We start from the raw sequence: 14,024 nt of genomic DNA on the forward strand, positions 1-14,024 counted from the left end.
GGAGGGCTGGGGGCCAAGATGCGTTTTGGTCGACCCGCTGGAAGTTTTAATTTTGAGACGCTTTGGTCTGGAGCTGTGCTCTCCAGTCGGGGTAATAAATTAAGTGAGATTCAAAGGAAATACCTCTCGCTCCCTAGGCCTCGCTCAGAGCGTACAGGGGACGGGGACCTGGACGGGGACCTGGACGGGGACCTGGACGGGGACCTGGACGGGGACGGGGCGGGGGTGGGGCGGGGCAGGGCAGGGGGAGTGCGGGGGGGAACGTTCGTGGTCGGAACCCGCCGCCGCGGCATCGCGCCGCGCCGCGCCGGGGATGCACTTGGGCACCGGACCTGGGGTGCGCGAGCAGCTGCGGTTCCGGTTCCGACCCGGCGGGAGGAGGAGGAGGAGCGGGAAACCACGCTGGCAGAGGTAGAGCCCTTGCCCCGCCGCCGGCCCCGGCGTCTCCTGTTCCCCCAGACCCGCAGACATGCGCCGGCCCGCGGCGGCTCTGGCTCCTGGCTCCGCGTCCCAGCCCCTCCCCCTTCCTCCTGCGACCCGGCTGACCGCCCTCTGCTTGACCGCAGGTGCCTGTCACGTGGAGGGACTCTGCCCTTCGCGGGGTGCTCGCGGGCAGGGTCCCTCCCCAGGCGGTGGTGCAGGAAGGGTGTTGGAATTAGTGGAGTCCACGTTTAGCCATTGTTAGAGGAAATGACATTGTTGATCTGTTGTGTCTAAAATTCACTTCTGTTCTCATGGGGCCTGCAGGAATCATCCTAGAACTACCTTGAGCAGGTGTATCTCTAAACAAACAGAGCAATATGTAAGTGCCAGGTGTTTTGAAGGCCTTGTGAGCAGGCAACTATCCGGAGAGAGGGGAGACTTTTAAAAGGAGGTCATACTGAGCCGGGCTTTGAAGGATGAAGAGGAGTTTGCCCAAAAGGGAAATGATGAGAATTTAAGATGTGGGAACAGGAATCACCTGTTTGGGAAGTTGTTGATTCCCCCAAGAGGGGAGATGTTTGTTGTTGGGGGTTAGGCATAGACTGATCAAGGGGGGACAAAGCTGGACCTAGGAGCACAGGCATTCTCAGTTTGTGTCAGGAGGCCCTAGGAGGTTCCTGCGGTGAAACACGGCGGTCTAGTGATCTTTCCATAGTCTCTGCTGTGGGTGTTGTAAAATGAGGCTTCCTTGCTCTCACCCCATATCCCAGAACCCGTCTTCAGGGCAGACTGAATTGGTGGATTTAAACTGTGGACCTGGGATAGCAGGCTTCCTGCCTCCAGGTGGCATTTTAAAAATAGTATTTTACTTGCTAATATGGATGGGGGTTTAAGTGTGTGTTTTTCCCTTCTGGTTTTTTTATTTGAATGTGGTACTCATGAATGCAATGTGAATGTCTGTTACTTAAAAATACAACATTGAAAACAGCCTCCCCCAAACCGCAGGCTTTGTGTTGAAGCAAATGTCCTCCACCACAGGGAGAGTGAAGTTCACTTCTCCCACCCCACGCCTTCGTCAGGCCGCAGACAACAGGAAGTGCTGGGCTCTGCTTTAAACTCAGGGTCAGAGGGGTGAGGGGTTGGGGTGATGTTAATCAGTCAGGTGCCATTTCATTCATTTTGAAACTAGCCACCTTCATTTGAATGCAAGTATCATTCTTATCAGGTAATTTTTGTCATGCAGCTCCATGGGGAGGATGGTACAGCCACTTGCTCACACCTTGGTGTGTGCCAGGTCATTCCCACAGAACTCTGTGTGCCGGTCTTGTTATTAGTCCATCTGTAGATGGAGCATTGAAGGCTTAGACAGGTGAAGAAAACTAGGAAGAAAGGAGGATGTTCCAGTCTGTGTCTGCGTTGGCTGAAATCTGACCTCTTAACCAAAAGATGTGAACTTCCTGGTGTTGAGTGAGGGTTCTGAGAAGTCCATGTGCCCCAGGGGTCTGACTTGAGAATCTGGATGGTTAGAACACCCCGTGGTCTCTGCTGAGTCTCTGGTTGGGCTTCTGCCTCGCAGAGGACTCTGAGAACAACACGTCCTCTGGGAGAAGGCCGTCCTGGCTCACAGGAATGCAGGTTTCTGTGCTTTCCCATCCGTGCACGGCTGTCTACGGTTGGTTAGGGTACTAAGAGCAGTTTTATGAAGTTTGTTCAGTGAAACAGAGAAAACTCATGGTCAACTGGCATCTACTTGGTGGCAGCTGTGCCTCTAGGGGTGGAGAGCCTCGTGACTAAAGGAGGCCTTGTGGTTGTAAGGTGGGGAGCTCTCTTCCTGGGGTCCAGAAAGGTCTGGACCTGGAGTGTTCAGGACACAGACATCTTCCCTGAACCAAGTTTGCTTGTTCAAAGCCGTCCCCGGTCCCCATGACTTTGAAGATTTTAGCTCTGTATTGAAAGAATTATGATGGAGTGTTTCAGGGTCCCATACCTGCGGGACATAAAAGCTATTTTTAAAGGGTGGTGGCCCCGTGCTCCTAGTGTTTGGTGACAGAATAAATTAGTGCAACCTCTCTGGAGGCTACTCTGGCTAATATTTACCCAAATTAAAATTAAATTTTCTTGTGAGACTCATGGGGAGCACCGGGCAGGGTCACTTGTCAGCGTCTGCTCCACAAACACCCAGATACGACCACAATTACAATTGGCCCCCTAAGTCTCCACCGCATGTTTGTTTGCTGGCTCCTTCATCCTGAGCTCTAGCTCTGTTGCTCCTCCTAGGAGGGCCTGCCTGCAGAAGCACTCTGCTTAGAGACCTGGACTGTGTCTGCCTGGCTCATGCCTGTCCCCCTGCAGAACCCAACTAGGTATTGCCACCTCCCAGACCCTCAAGAGATTTGAAGGCAGGCGATGCAGGATGGTGGGCATCCAGGTCTCTTGCTGCCACAGATGCGGGGTCTAATTGGTGCTCAGCATTAGCAAACCATGTATTTGAACTGCTTTTGCCAAAACTTACTTTTTCATTGTCTGCATGGACCTTTTATGAACCAGTAGCTTTAATTGAAAGAAGAATGCTGTTGCCCAGGCCAGATGGCTCAGTTGGTTCTAGCGTCGTCCCGTACACCACGAAGGTTGCAGGTTTGATGCCTGGTCAGGGCACACACCTAGGTTGTGGGTTCCATTCCAGGTCAGGGTGTGTTTTGGAGGCTACTGATCAATGTTTCTCTTTCCTCTTTCTCTAAAGTCAATAAAAAACATATCCTTGGGTGAGGATTAAAAAGAAAAAAGAAGAATGCTGTTATCTCATTTTTATTTACCTCTATCATTTTGAGAAGTTAAAGAGCTATATAGACAGTTACAAACACCCTGTAGGTCCGCCATCCAGAGCACATTTTTTATTTCTTTTTTGTATAAAAGAAAAAAATAATGCTGAAGTTGAAGCATCTCCATTTAAAAAAATAATAAATGACATTTAGTAGACTTTTAAAGTCTGATTACAAAAGTCATACATGCTAATTGTAGAAAGGTTGGAGAAAGTTGAGAAGCACTAAGAAGGAAAAAAAGGTCACCTGTAGCCCTGCAACCTTGTGACCATCTGGGTGTTTACTTCGAATCTTCTTTTTAACTGACCCTTGGCAGTATTGGGGGAGCCTCTCCCAGATAGCTTGTCCCACCCACAGTGGGGCTATGGCCCCAACACCCCACGTGTGTATGCCCTGATTTCCTCAGCCCTCTTCTGGACCACTTGGTTCAGTTCCAGTTTTTCAATATTGTATATAACACCACAGTGAACATCCAGTATGTGCATCTTCATGTTCATCTCTGATTACTTCCTTAGGATACATTTTTAAGTACAACCATGGAATAAAGGATCCACGTTTTCTATTTTCATGTCTCATTTTTAAGTGATTGGGAAGTGCCCTTTGGGATGGATGAGTCAATGCCGTGGGTGTCACCTACACTGCGACAGCCCTGCAGGTGAGACACCGTTGAGTTAATAATATGCGATGTCCTCTCTCCCCGTCACTGACCCTCCTTCATCACTGAGGCCTCACCACTTAGGGTATGACGGACACGTGGCATCAGCCAAGTCTGGGTTTGGATCACTGCTTCAGGCCTATTATTTTGTGGCCAGTTTCCCTTGGAGTTGTTGCTGTGACTGCTCACTGCATCCATTCACAGCCCACAGCACATTTACAGCCTTAACCTATGCCCCAGGCCAGGGAGGGAGGGTGGGTCAGCCCCGTTTTCCATCTCAAGCTGACTTCCCCCTCCCCCAGCCTAGGGAAGCTCCTAGTGCCCCAGGGGAATGAGGCAGAGATGGGAGGTGTCTGTTCCCTTTGTAGATTCTCTTCGTTTTAGTCCCCCTCTACCCAAGCAAATAGAGATGGATTTGCTAGAAGTGAGAAAAGAAAACATGTTAAAGCTGCCCTGGTTTGCTTTTCGCTGGCTTTCTTTCTGAAACTGGCGTATCTCACATGTTTATCACACTTCTTGTCTCTGGTCAAGCCTAGCTGTTTTCTTACAATGTGTGAGGTTTCTTTATAGTAACAGAAATCCAGGGTATAGAACTAGATGTGAACTCGCCTCTGAACCATATGTGGAGGGCAGAGTACAGAGAAGTCCTAGGGCACTCTCTGGCTTTTTCTTTCTGTTTTTGTTTGTTAATCCTCACCCAAGGATATTCTTTCAATTGAGTTTTAGAGAGAGTGGAAGGGAGGGGGAGAGACAGAAAGAAACATGGATGTGAGAGAGACACATCAATTGGTTGCACGAGCCCTAACTGGGGCTGAGGATGGAGCCTGCAACCCAGGTACATGCCCTTGACCAGAATTGAACCTGTGACCCTTCACTCCTCAAGCCGATGCTCTAAGCCAGTGGTCGGCAAACTGCGGCTTGCAAGCCACATGCGGCTCTTTGGCCCCTTGAGTGTGGCTCTTCCACAAAATACCACGGCCTGGGTGAGTCTATTTTGAAGAAGTGGCGTTAGAAGAAGTTTAAGTTTTAAAGATTTGGCTCTCAAAAGAAATTTCAATCGTTGTACTGCTGATATTTGGCTCTGTTGACTAATGAGTTTGCCGACCACTGCTTTAAGCACTGAACGAAATCGACTAGGGCCACTCTCTGGTTTTTAATAAATGGCCTCTTTCATCTGGAAACAGTATGGGCAAGTGTATTTGGAACTGAACTCTGTTAAAGGTCCTGAAGCCTTAAGGAATATTTGCACAGAACCTGGGAGCAGTCAGCCAGAGCTGAGAGGCCTCCGAATGAAGCCCCTCTGGGCAGTGAGGGGTGTCTCTGAGATGTGGGGTTTCCTCCCACCTGGTCAGGCTGGGAGACTATCTTACCAGGAGCCAGGGGCTGCTGGAGAAGCCAGCCAAGGAGGCTGATAGGCACAGGCCATTTCACATACTGAGGGTGTCAGTACAAAGCATAGCTCGGCTCAGCCATTCTTATTGTTGAGGAGTTTTTGTTAGGTAATTATAAAGTACTAGAGGCCCGATGCACAAAATTTGTGCAAGAGTAGGCCTTCCTTCCCCCGGCTGCTGGCACCTGGCTTCCCTCTGGCACCCGGGACCCGGGCTTCGCTCCGGCCCCAGCTTCGTCTCCTCGGGAATGACGTCCAGAAGGACATCTGGTCTAATTAGCATATTACCCTTTTATTATTATAGATTGTGTAGAATCTGTTTGTTAAATTAAGAACAGAGAACAAAACTGTTTCGTACATACATATAACAAACAATGGCACATTCCTTTTCCCTGGGTAACAAGTTAATGACAGAGAGAAAAGTGTGGCTTTGTCAGGAAGAATGAGCTGAGCACGGAAGAAACAGATCCCTCCAAGCAGCACTATGTGGGAAGGGTTTGGAAGACCTTAGAGAGAACTCTGAGGGAGGCAGTGCCAGCCTTGGGACAGCCTGGGTACCTCCTGCTGGGCAGGGCCACCTGCTGGGTGATTCCTGACCTTCCTAGATTTTCAGGGCCTGTTGGAAGGGGGGGGGGGGGGAGATTTACAGCTTTTATTCTATAATGTAACTGGATGGCCCATTGGAAGGCATCGGGTCAGCCCCTGGCATTCAGAAGCACCCTCGGGGTTTCCTGTGCCTGCCCCACCCTTCAGGAAAAGCTCAGCTAGTCCACGCCTCAGCTCCCTATCCTGGGTGCTGCTCTGATCCAGAGCCACTGTTGAAGCTGGGAGGGGAGCAGAGGCTAGAAGGTGCTTGGGGAGGGCGGAACAGAGACCCTTCTTAGCTCCAGAGGCTATAATGGGAGGAGTGACTCCTGAAGGAGCTGTGAAATTGGGGCTTTCAAACCAGGGCAAATGGTTATTAACCTTAATAGGCTGCACTGGCACTGGGAAGGAGCCATTTTCAATTACACTGGTAGTAAGGAGTGTAGGGCAGCGGGTGGGCTCCTGACCTCTTGAACTGAGCTAAACTTCGGTTCTAAACTGCCATCAGTGCACAAGCAATTGGAAAGCTCACTCACGGGACTGCCGCTGTGGGGAAGTGTCCCACAGCGGAACGCGAGCCGGGTCAGACAGGCTCTTGAAGGCTGCGCTTTGGACTGACTAGGGCCCTTCCCAGGTCTCTTTTCTCTCCGACTCCAAAGAATTCTAGTTGAAAGTCAGCTGATCACAGCCCCTTCCAGCGACTTCTCACTTCTTGCTGACCATTTTGGTCATTTTTTAGTAGTTATGTTTTAGGAGAGAGAGGGGAGAATTACGTTTCAGCTAAAAAAAAAAAAAAACAGACTTCAGACACGTGAACTTTATTGAAGACCTTGCTCATCACCAAGTTCCTATATGTTCACCGTTTTGAGAGGAGAATCAAGCCCTGAGTCTGTGTGGGGATGCTTGGAGTCCTCTGACCTCGGCTGCGATGGAGAGGACATTTGCTTAGTGGCCCTTGGTACTTATCCCTCTTAGCTAGTCTTTTTTTCCAGGCTCAGATTTTTAAAAACCATTATTCAGAATTTACCTTAAGTATGTGGGAGTTCAGAATCAGCCACCCCAAGATGTGCCCCATTGGTACATGGATTATTTTGAGCTAAAGGCAACTCAGACCCTGTGGGCTCAAGAAAAACTGCGCCCCTCCCCCTTAACTATCTAAAGGGCTTTCATTTCCTAATTGCCCATCAGAAGGGATTTTCAGAGAGAGCGTTTCTTGACCTGCCTATATGACAGGGCAAACATCTAATTACTGCCCCTCTGCTCTTCTTACCCTCCCGTAGTGACCTTCCTCTCCTGAGGCCCGCAGCTGCCTTACCTCATCCCTAGCTCAGAATGCCCTATACACCCTACTCACCCTTTCTGTCTTTGAACCTCTTCTATAGGGGGGGGGGGTCTCTGACTTGCTCATGTATATGGGGCTCCCATGCACATGAAATTAAATTTGATTTTCCCCTTTCAATCTCTCTTGTTGATTGGATTATCAGTCTAGCCAAAAGAGCCAGAGGAGGGAAAGGAGAATTTTTCCTCTTCCCCACAAGTGCATTGGATTCTATGTGCTTCTCCTCAGTTTTGCCTAGTTTAGTTCATTGTTTTCAAATCTTGTGTATTTTTGAAACCCTTAAACTAATGAGATTAAATGTTGGCTCTTTAAATTCCAAAGGCAGTGTATTGTGAGAGTCAGTGTTTCCTACTTAGGATGTTATCTTATGATGGAAAGTTAGGTCCACGTGGCCTGGTTGGGTATTTTAAATCTTTGGGTGAGTCAGGACGGGGTCAGGCACAGTAACATGTGGTGCTCTCTCTTCCTCTTCCAGCCCCGCCCCACGGAAGCCAAGGTGATGTTTGTCGATGCAGCAGTGCCACCCCGCGTGGTGATGACCTTCCAGCGCCTGGTATGTGCACTGGCCTCCCGCCCGCTGGCTCCCATAAGACATGGAGGAAGCCGCCCTCTGCACGTGGCCCTTGCAGCTCGCTCTGACAAGAGTGCCCCAGTGTTCACCCGCGCCCTGGCCTTTGGAGACAGAGTTGCCCTTGTTGACCAGCATGGCCTCCACACGTACAAGGACCTTTACTGCCGCAGCCTCCGCCTGTCCCAGGAGATCTGCCGGCTCCTTGAGTGTGCCGGCCAGGACCTGCAAGAGGAGAGGATCTCTTTTATGTGCTCCAATGACGTCTCCTATGTGGTTGCACAGTGGGCCTCATGGATGAGCGGCGGCATCGCCGTCCCTCTCTTCAGGAAGCACCCTCAGGCCGACCTGGAGTACTTCATCCAGGACTCCCGGAGCTCTGTGGTCCTTGCTGGCCAGGAGTACGTGGAGCTCCTGAGTCCAGTGGTCAGGAAGCTAGGGGTCCCACTCCTGCCTCTCCCACCTGCAGTCTACAATGGGGCATCCGAGGAGCACGGGGTGAGGGAGTTGCCGGAACGAGACTGGAGAGACCGGGGTGCCATGATCATCTATACCAGCGGGACCACGGGGAGGCCCAAGGGTGTCCTGAGCACCCATCACAACATCAGGGCTGTGGTGAGTGCTTGTGTGGGCCACCACTATTGGGAGGGGTCAGGCTATTGTAGACACAGTTATGGCATGGCCGGTGTTCATGTACTTTTCTGTAGGGCATTCATAGCTGTCACCATCCTACCACCATTTCTTGTGTGTTATTTTTGTGTTCTGTAGCCTTAGTTACCATCTTTGCAAAACTCCCCAGCCATGTTATTTATCTGTAATTTATACCTTTTTTCCTTCCAAGAAAACTCTTCAATGTACAATAAAGACAATTGCACAGTAGGAGAAATAAAATAAAACAGAAGCTCAAACCACAAAAGGAAGGAGGTCAATGCCATTGAGTCTAGGCTAACTCAGTCCCCTAAATCAGTGGTAAGCTGTCCAGGCTGGCTGCAAAGGAGCACGATTGATATATCACCTAGACCTCCTAGAGGAAATGTCCTTCTCACTTGGAGAGCCGTCTCTTGACTTGCATTTCTAAGGGGAGTGGTTATCTCGCATGCGTTTGCACATAGCAGTCACGAGATATGCAGGACAGTGTGCTCAGTGGTGACTTCAGGTGATTCAAATGGACGAGTCTCACACTGCTGCTCAGTAAAAGCTGAGGATATGCCTGGAACACCCAGCTCTGGGTTCCTTCATGGCCAAGCTGAGGATGGTGCTGGAAGTGCCAGGGAGCTCAGACAGCTGTCAGAGGTTGGGCAGCTGGATACAACACTGGCCTCTGGTGAGGCCCCAAGTCCCAGGGCCTGTCAGAGCTGAAATTGCACCTCTGACTGCCCCAGAAAGGGGGAGGGAGGGTGGTGTGTGGCCACCAAGAGTACAACTCTGAGCACCTGGGAGGAAGTCACCAAAAATGTTTGCAGAGGCCTTGGGACACCAAATCAGAGACCCTTTCATAATGACTAAAGCCCCTGACTGTGTGACTGTTCAACACGGGTAACCAAGTAAACCACAGACCCTCGTCATTTTGTTATCTCCTGTAGATGCCATTAAGGGTGCAGAGACAAAGAATGAGCTGTCTCTCCCCACTCCTCCTCTCAGCTGGGGAAGCCCCTCTGTGTTCCTCCACCTGCATAGTGGCTTCCCTCCTGTCTGAGGCTGTGCTGTTGTCTTGCAGGTGACGGGGCTGGTCCACAAGTGGGCGTGGACTAAAGACGATGTGACCCTTCATGTCCTCCCCCTGCATCATGTCCATGGCGTGGTCAACAAGCTGCTCTGTCCACTCTGGGTGGGAGCCACCTGTGTGATGCTCCCGGAGTTCAATGCCCAGCTGGTAAGTGGGGGACAGGCTCTCACCATAGCCAAATTAGGCACCTGAGGACCAGGCACCTTCCTCTGGGGAAAACTTTGCCAGCAGTTCAAGTTTTCTGTTGCTACCATAACAAATGATCCCAATGTGGGGGTTTATAATAGCCCGAGTTTATCATCTTACCGCCTGAAAGTCAGTGTCCAGAATTAGTCTTATGGAGCTTAAATCAAGCGGTCAGCAGTGTTGATTCCATCTGGAGGCTCCAGCGGAGAATCTCTTCTTGCCTCTTCCAGTTTCTAGAGGCACCACAGTCCTTGCCTTGTGAGTGTGTCACTTCAGTCTCTGCTTCTGTGGTCACCTCTCCCTCTCTTTTAAGGACCCTCTGATCACAGTGGGCCCACCCAGCTACAGGGCCACCTCCTCATCTCAAGATCCTTAGCTTAATCACATCTGCAAAGTCCCTTCTGCAACATGAGGTACCACATCCCTGGAGATGAGGACATTTGGGAGCCATTCTTGAGCCAATTTCACTGGCTTTCAGCAGTTCTGGAGCAGAAAGTTCAGCTGGGGGTTCTTTATTAGTTTCCTTGATTGTCCCCTTTTCCACACACTGTTCCTTCCGAACATGCTGTGAGGTGACGGGGGAGGGGACATGTGGTGTGGCTGTGTGGAGAAGGAAGTGGGAGCGGAGCCCTCACTACTGAGCAGAGCAGAGCCATGAAGGACACTGCTTTGAAGGGAAAAGGACTGGGATCTGACCTGCCGCTTGACACTTGTGACCTGTGTGCAGCTCCCCTGGAGCCTTTCACACCCTGTCCTGAGAGCCCGGGCTCAGCTCTGGGGTGGTTGCTGGCGGGCAAGGCTCTGGGACTCCCTCCCCTCCCTCAACCTTTGAGCTTGCCTTCATCTTTTTGCGTTGTATTTTTCAGCTGCAGGACTCTTAATGGTTTACATGGTTTTACAGAAAGTCTGCAGCTTAAATATGCCCTTCAGGGCACAGTGCTGAGGCACTGTTTGCCTTCAAGCATAAAGACCTACCTGTGGCCTCTTAGCCCAGGGGTCAGGCCACTTCCTCCACCACCACCCCCTTTCATTGTGAGCCTCTGACTGAGGGCCCTCCCAAGTCTGTGATTCTCAGCACTGCTCCCTCCAGTCCAGCGATTGCAGCACTGAAGGGAAGCATGGGGATGAGGAGTAGGCATCATCCAAGGCTGTTGTCTGCTTAGTAAGGGCAGGTGGGGATGGCAACAGGCGATGTGAGAAAAAGCTCACCTCAGGCAGGGGAAGCTTCACCTGACTGTCTGGGAGGCTTGTGCACAAGAATGGACCAGTACTTTGGGCTCTCCAAGACCCCTAATTCTCCATCCACTTGGAGGACCTCCCCCGGACCAAGGGCGCACGGGAAGCCTCCTCCTTGTGTAAGTTACTGCGTGCTGCTCCCCCAGCACAGCCCACTGCTCCACCGAGGTTTCTCAGGAGCAGAGCTGTGCTTGTGGGTTCCGTCTGTCCACACTCCAGCGCTGGGTGATTATAGGGGCAAAGGAGGGAGAGCTGAGTCTCCAGACTCCCTGTAAGCAGAGGGAGAGCAGGTCCACCCTGACTCAGAGCCCCAGAAAGCCCCGATCAGGAACCTAGCAGCCCAGCCCGTCACTGACGGACTTCTCAAGTGGACCTGCCAGAGTCCTCATTTCCTAGTTCTGCTTCAGGAGCGACATGAGTGCCCAGTAGGCCTGGCAAAGATGTGTCGGGCTGGCACAGCAGTGGAAAAACCAAAAATCGAGGCGGCCGTTTCTTCCCCAAACACAGAGACCCTGGAATGAGAAGAAAAAAAGCAGGAAGGAAGCATGGCTGGCCTTCCTCCTGGCTGTGCCAGGCCTTGTCCCCTTCTCTTCTCTCCCATCCCCGCCATTTTGCTCCAGCTGCATTGGCTGCCCTGCTGTCCCTACACTTCACCCACCCACCTCTGTCAGCACTCTGCCTACCCTCGGTTTGCTCACCTCTCTGTAAGTCTTTGCCCATGCGTCACTCAACAAGGCTCCGGTCACTCTAACCATCACTGCAGATGTCCTTCCTCCCCCCCGCCCACCCCCACACCATCCTGGCCCTGCCTCTAAAATTTATCATGGCACTTACCTCCTTGAAGCCCATAGAATCATCTCTCTCCTCCTAGAAGGTCCACCCCAAGGGCACAGGTTTGCCTTCAGTTCACAGTGTGTCCCCAGGGCCTAGAGCATCGGCGGGTCAGAGTGTTAGTGAACAGATGGGTGAATGGATGGTTATCAACATGATACATGGGCTCCTGGGCTTCTCATTTCCCCACTGATTGTGTGGACCATGAGGACACGCTGCTAGGCGGCAGGTTCATACCCCTCTACAAACTCTCTTGCTTTATTTCAGTATCATGACTGGCTGGATTTGTCCATCAGGTATATGGGGAGAAAGTCCCTTAAATCACTTAGGGGAGAGGTTATTTGTTTGATGAAATTTTACTGTATCAACTCCTCTGAAGTCAGAACATAAATAGGTACAACGTAACACGATCATCTACTTAAAATCCATTGCCAGAGTCCCTTAAAGCAATAAACTTCTCTGCAAAGCTCTGGGTTGTGCACATTGATAAAGGCCAGGACAATAGGACTCGGCCTCTTGTGCTCATGGCCTATGGCCTATGGCCATGGATACTGTGATGCATGGGATGTGGGAGATTTCACATGGAAACATGACAAAGAGCCTCATCCTTGGCGAGTGGGAGGCCCCACCGGCCATCCTTGGTGTTCCACCCTCTGAAGAGGTCTGTAGTTTAAAGCTTGATGGAACTGATTTTGTTGAATACATACCTGCATAGCTTAGATGTTGTGAAAATGAGAATACATTTTGGACAAGTAAGCACTCCGCAGGGAAAAAACCTACAGGGTTTTATATCTCTTCTCAGAGTCCAGGTTTGGTGTATTCTTTGGCTTCTTGGGCACTCTCCCATCTCTCCACAGGGGCCTGGAAGCGAATGGGTGCCTTAACTACCGAGCAGGGAAGGCCATTGTCTGTCATTAGGATGCTCCTTTCTCCTGTTGAGGTGCTGAGGAGGGAGCACCTCAACAGGGGCAAAGGAGGGAGAGGCTACCAGGGGAACTCACAAGAAGGATCAAATCTCAGACCTTTGTGGTTCTTTGCCCTAACTTGGAATTTCTCAAAACTGTGCAGCAGAGCTAAATATCGAAACAAGTTTGATAAAAGATTGCAACCCTGAGTTTCAGAATTTTGTGAATTTAGACATTTATATTAGTAAAATCCCTTTACTAAATATTGGGGTTTTGTTTAAGCTTGTATTTAAGCAGTGGTGTGGGGTGACCAGAACCCTATAGTGGTGTTTAAGTCAGATCCCAGGATCCTCAGGTCATCCTGCTAACAGTGGGGTGACAGGCTGTCACATCCTGCGAGCCTGACTGATGAGGTGACAGTGACTTGGAGGACAGGCGGAAAGATGGATGGGCGAACTGCCTGATGTCACCCCTGAAGAACAAAGTCTGGCTGTTGATGAGCTGTCCAGAGTCTCAATCGATTTCTTGTCTCAGATGACTTGGTTCTGGCCGACTTCCTCAGGATCCAGCAGCAGGAGCACTAAATCAGGGACGGACCTTGGGGCTGGCGCTCCCTCCTCTGTTGACCTGCCGGGTACCTGCTCAAGGGCAGGGACTGTGCCACACCAGAGGCTGGGGAAGCTACCAGTGCATTCTGTTGAGGCCAGCACCCCTGCCCAGGTCACCATTTCCTGTGATTAAACATGCTGACCTGTGGCCCCAGACAAAGTTCATTCTGTGCTCTGAGAAACTGGATCTTGTTGAAAGGGGGTTCAGGCAGTGTGTGTATCAAGGTGCAGGGAGAGTTTGGAGAAGAGAAGCAAAGAACATTATGCTACACTGGCCCCATAAATCCAGTCACAGAGTGGGGGTACTACTGGGCAGGGGTGCTCAAACTCAGATCTGCTCCACAGTGTGGGGTCACTAGGATAGGGGGTGCTCACATCTCTGATCTGCTCCACAGTGTGGGGTCACTAGGATAGGGGGTGCTCAAACTCAGATCTGCTCCACAGTGTGGGGTCACTAGGATAGGGGGTGCTCACATCTCTGATCTGCTCCACAGTGTGGGGTCAGTAGGCTAGGGAGTGCTCACACCTCACATCTGCTCTACAGTGTGGGGTCAGTAGGACAGGGGGTGCTCACATCTCTGATTTGCTCCACAGTGTGGGGTCACTAGGACAGGGGGTGCTCACACCTCAGATCTGCTCCACAGTGTGGGGTCAGTAGGATAGGGGGTGCTCACACTCAGATCTGCTCCACAGTGTGGGGTCAGTAGGATAGGGGGTGCTCACACTCAGATCTGCTCCACAGTGTGGGGTCAG

The 14,024-nt window shown here is 51.1% G+C and overlaps 1 protein-coding gene across 5 annotated transcripts in view; it reads left to right on the plus strand.

Moving 5' to 3' along the window:
* The first annotated feature begins 346 nt into the window (after window positions 1–346).
* The window catches only part of ACSF3 (acyl-CoA synthetase family member 3), a 79,363-nt gene continuing 65,685 nt past the window's right edge, over window positions 347–14,024 (plus strand). For 2 of the 5 annotated variants that reach the window (XR_013812854.1, XM_079759625.1), the window contains exons 1-3: window positions 347–411; window positions 7,687–8,394; window positions 9,497–9,652. Coding sequence is in view for 4 of the 5 variants with exons in the window: in XM_079759625.1 (XP_079615751.1) it covers window positions 7,711–8,394; window positions 9,497–9,652 (840 nt within the window). In the remaining variant the exon portion in view is untranslated. Of the gene's footprint in view, window positions 412–3,490; window positions 3,898–7,686; window positions 8,395–9,496; window positions 9,653–14,024 lie in introns of those variants that run through there. The other 3 variants (XM_079759627.1, XM_079759628.1, XM_079759626.1) reach the window with 3 other exon arrangements.

The sequence above is a fragment of the Cnephaeus nilssonii genome, assembly GCF_951640355.1.
Source record: "Cnephaeus nilssonii genome assembly, chromosome: 20".
Lineage (NCBI taxonomy): Eukaryota > Metazoa > Chordata > Mammalia > Chiroptera > Vespertilionidae > Cnephaeus > Cnephaeus nilssonii.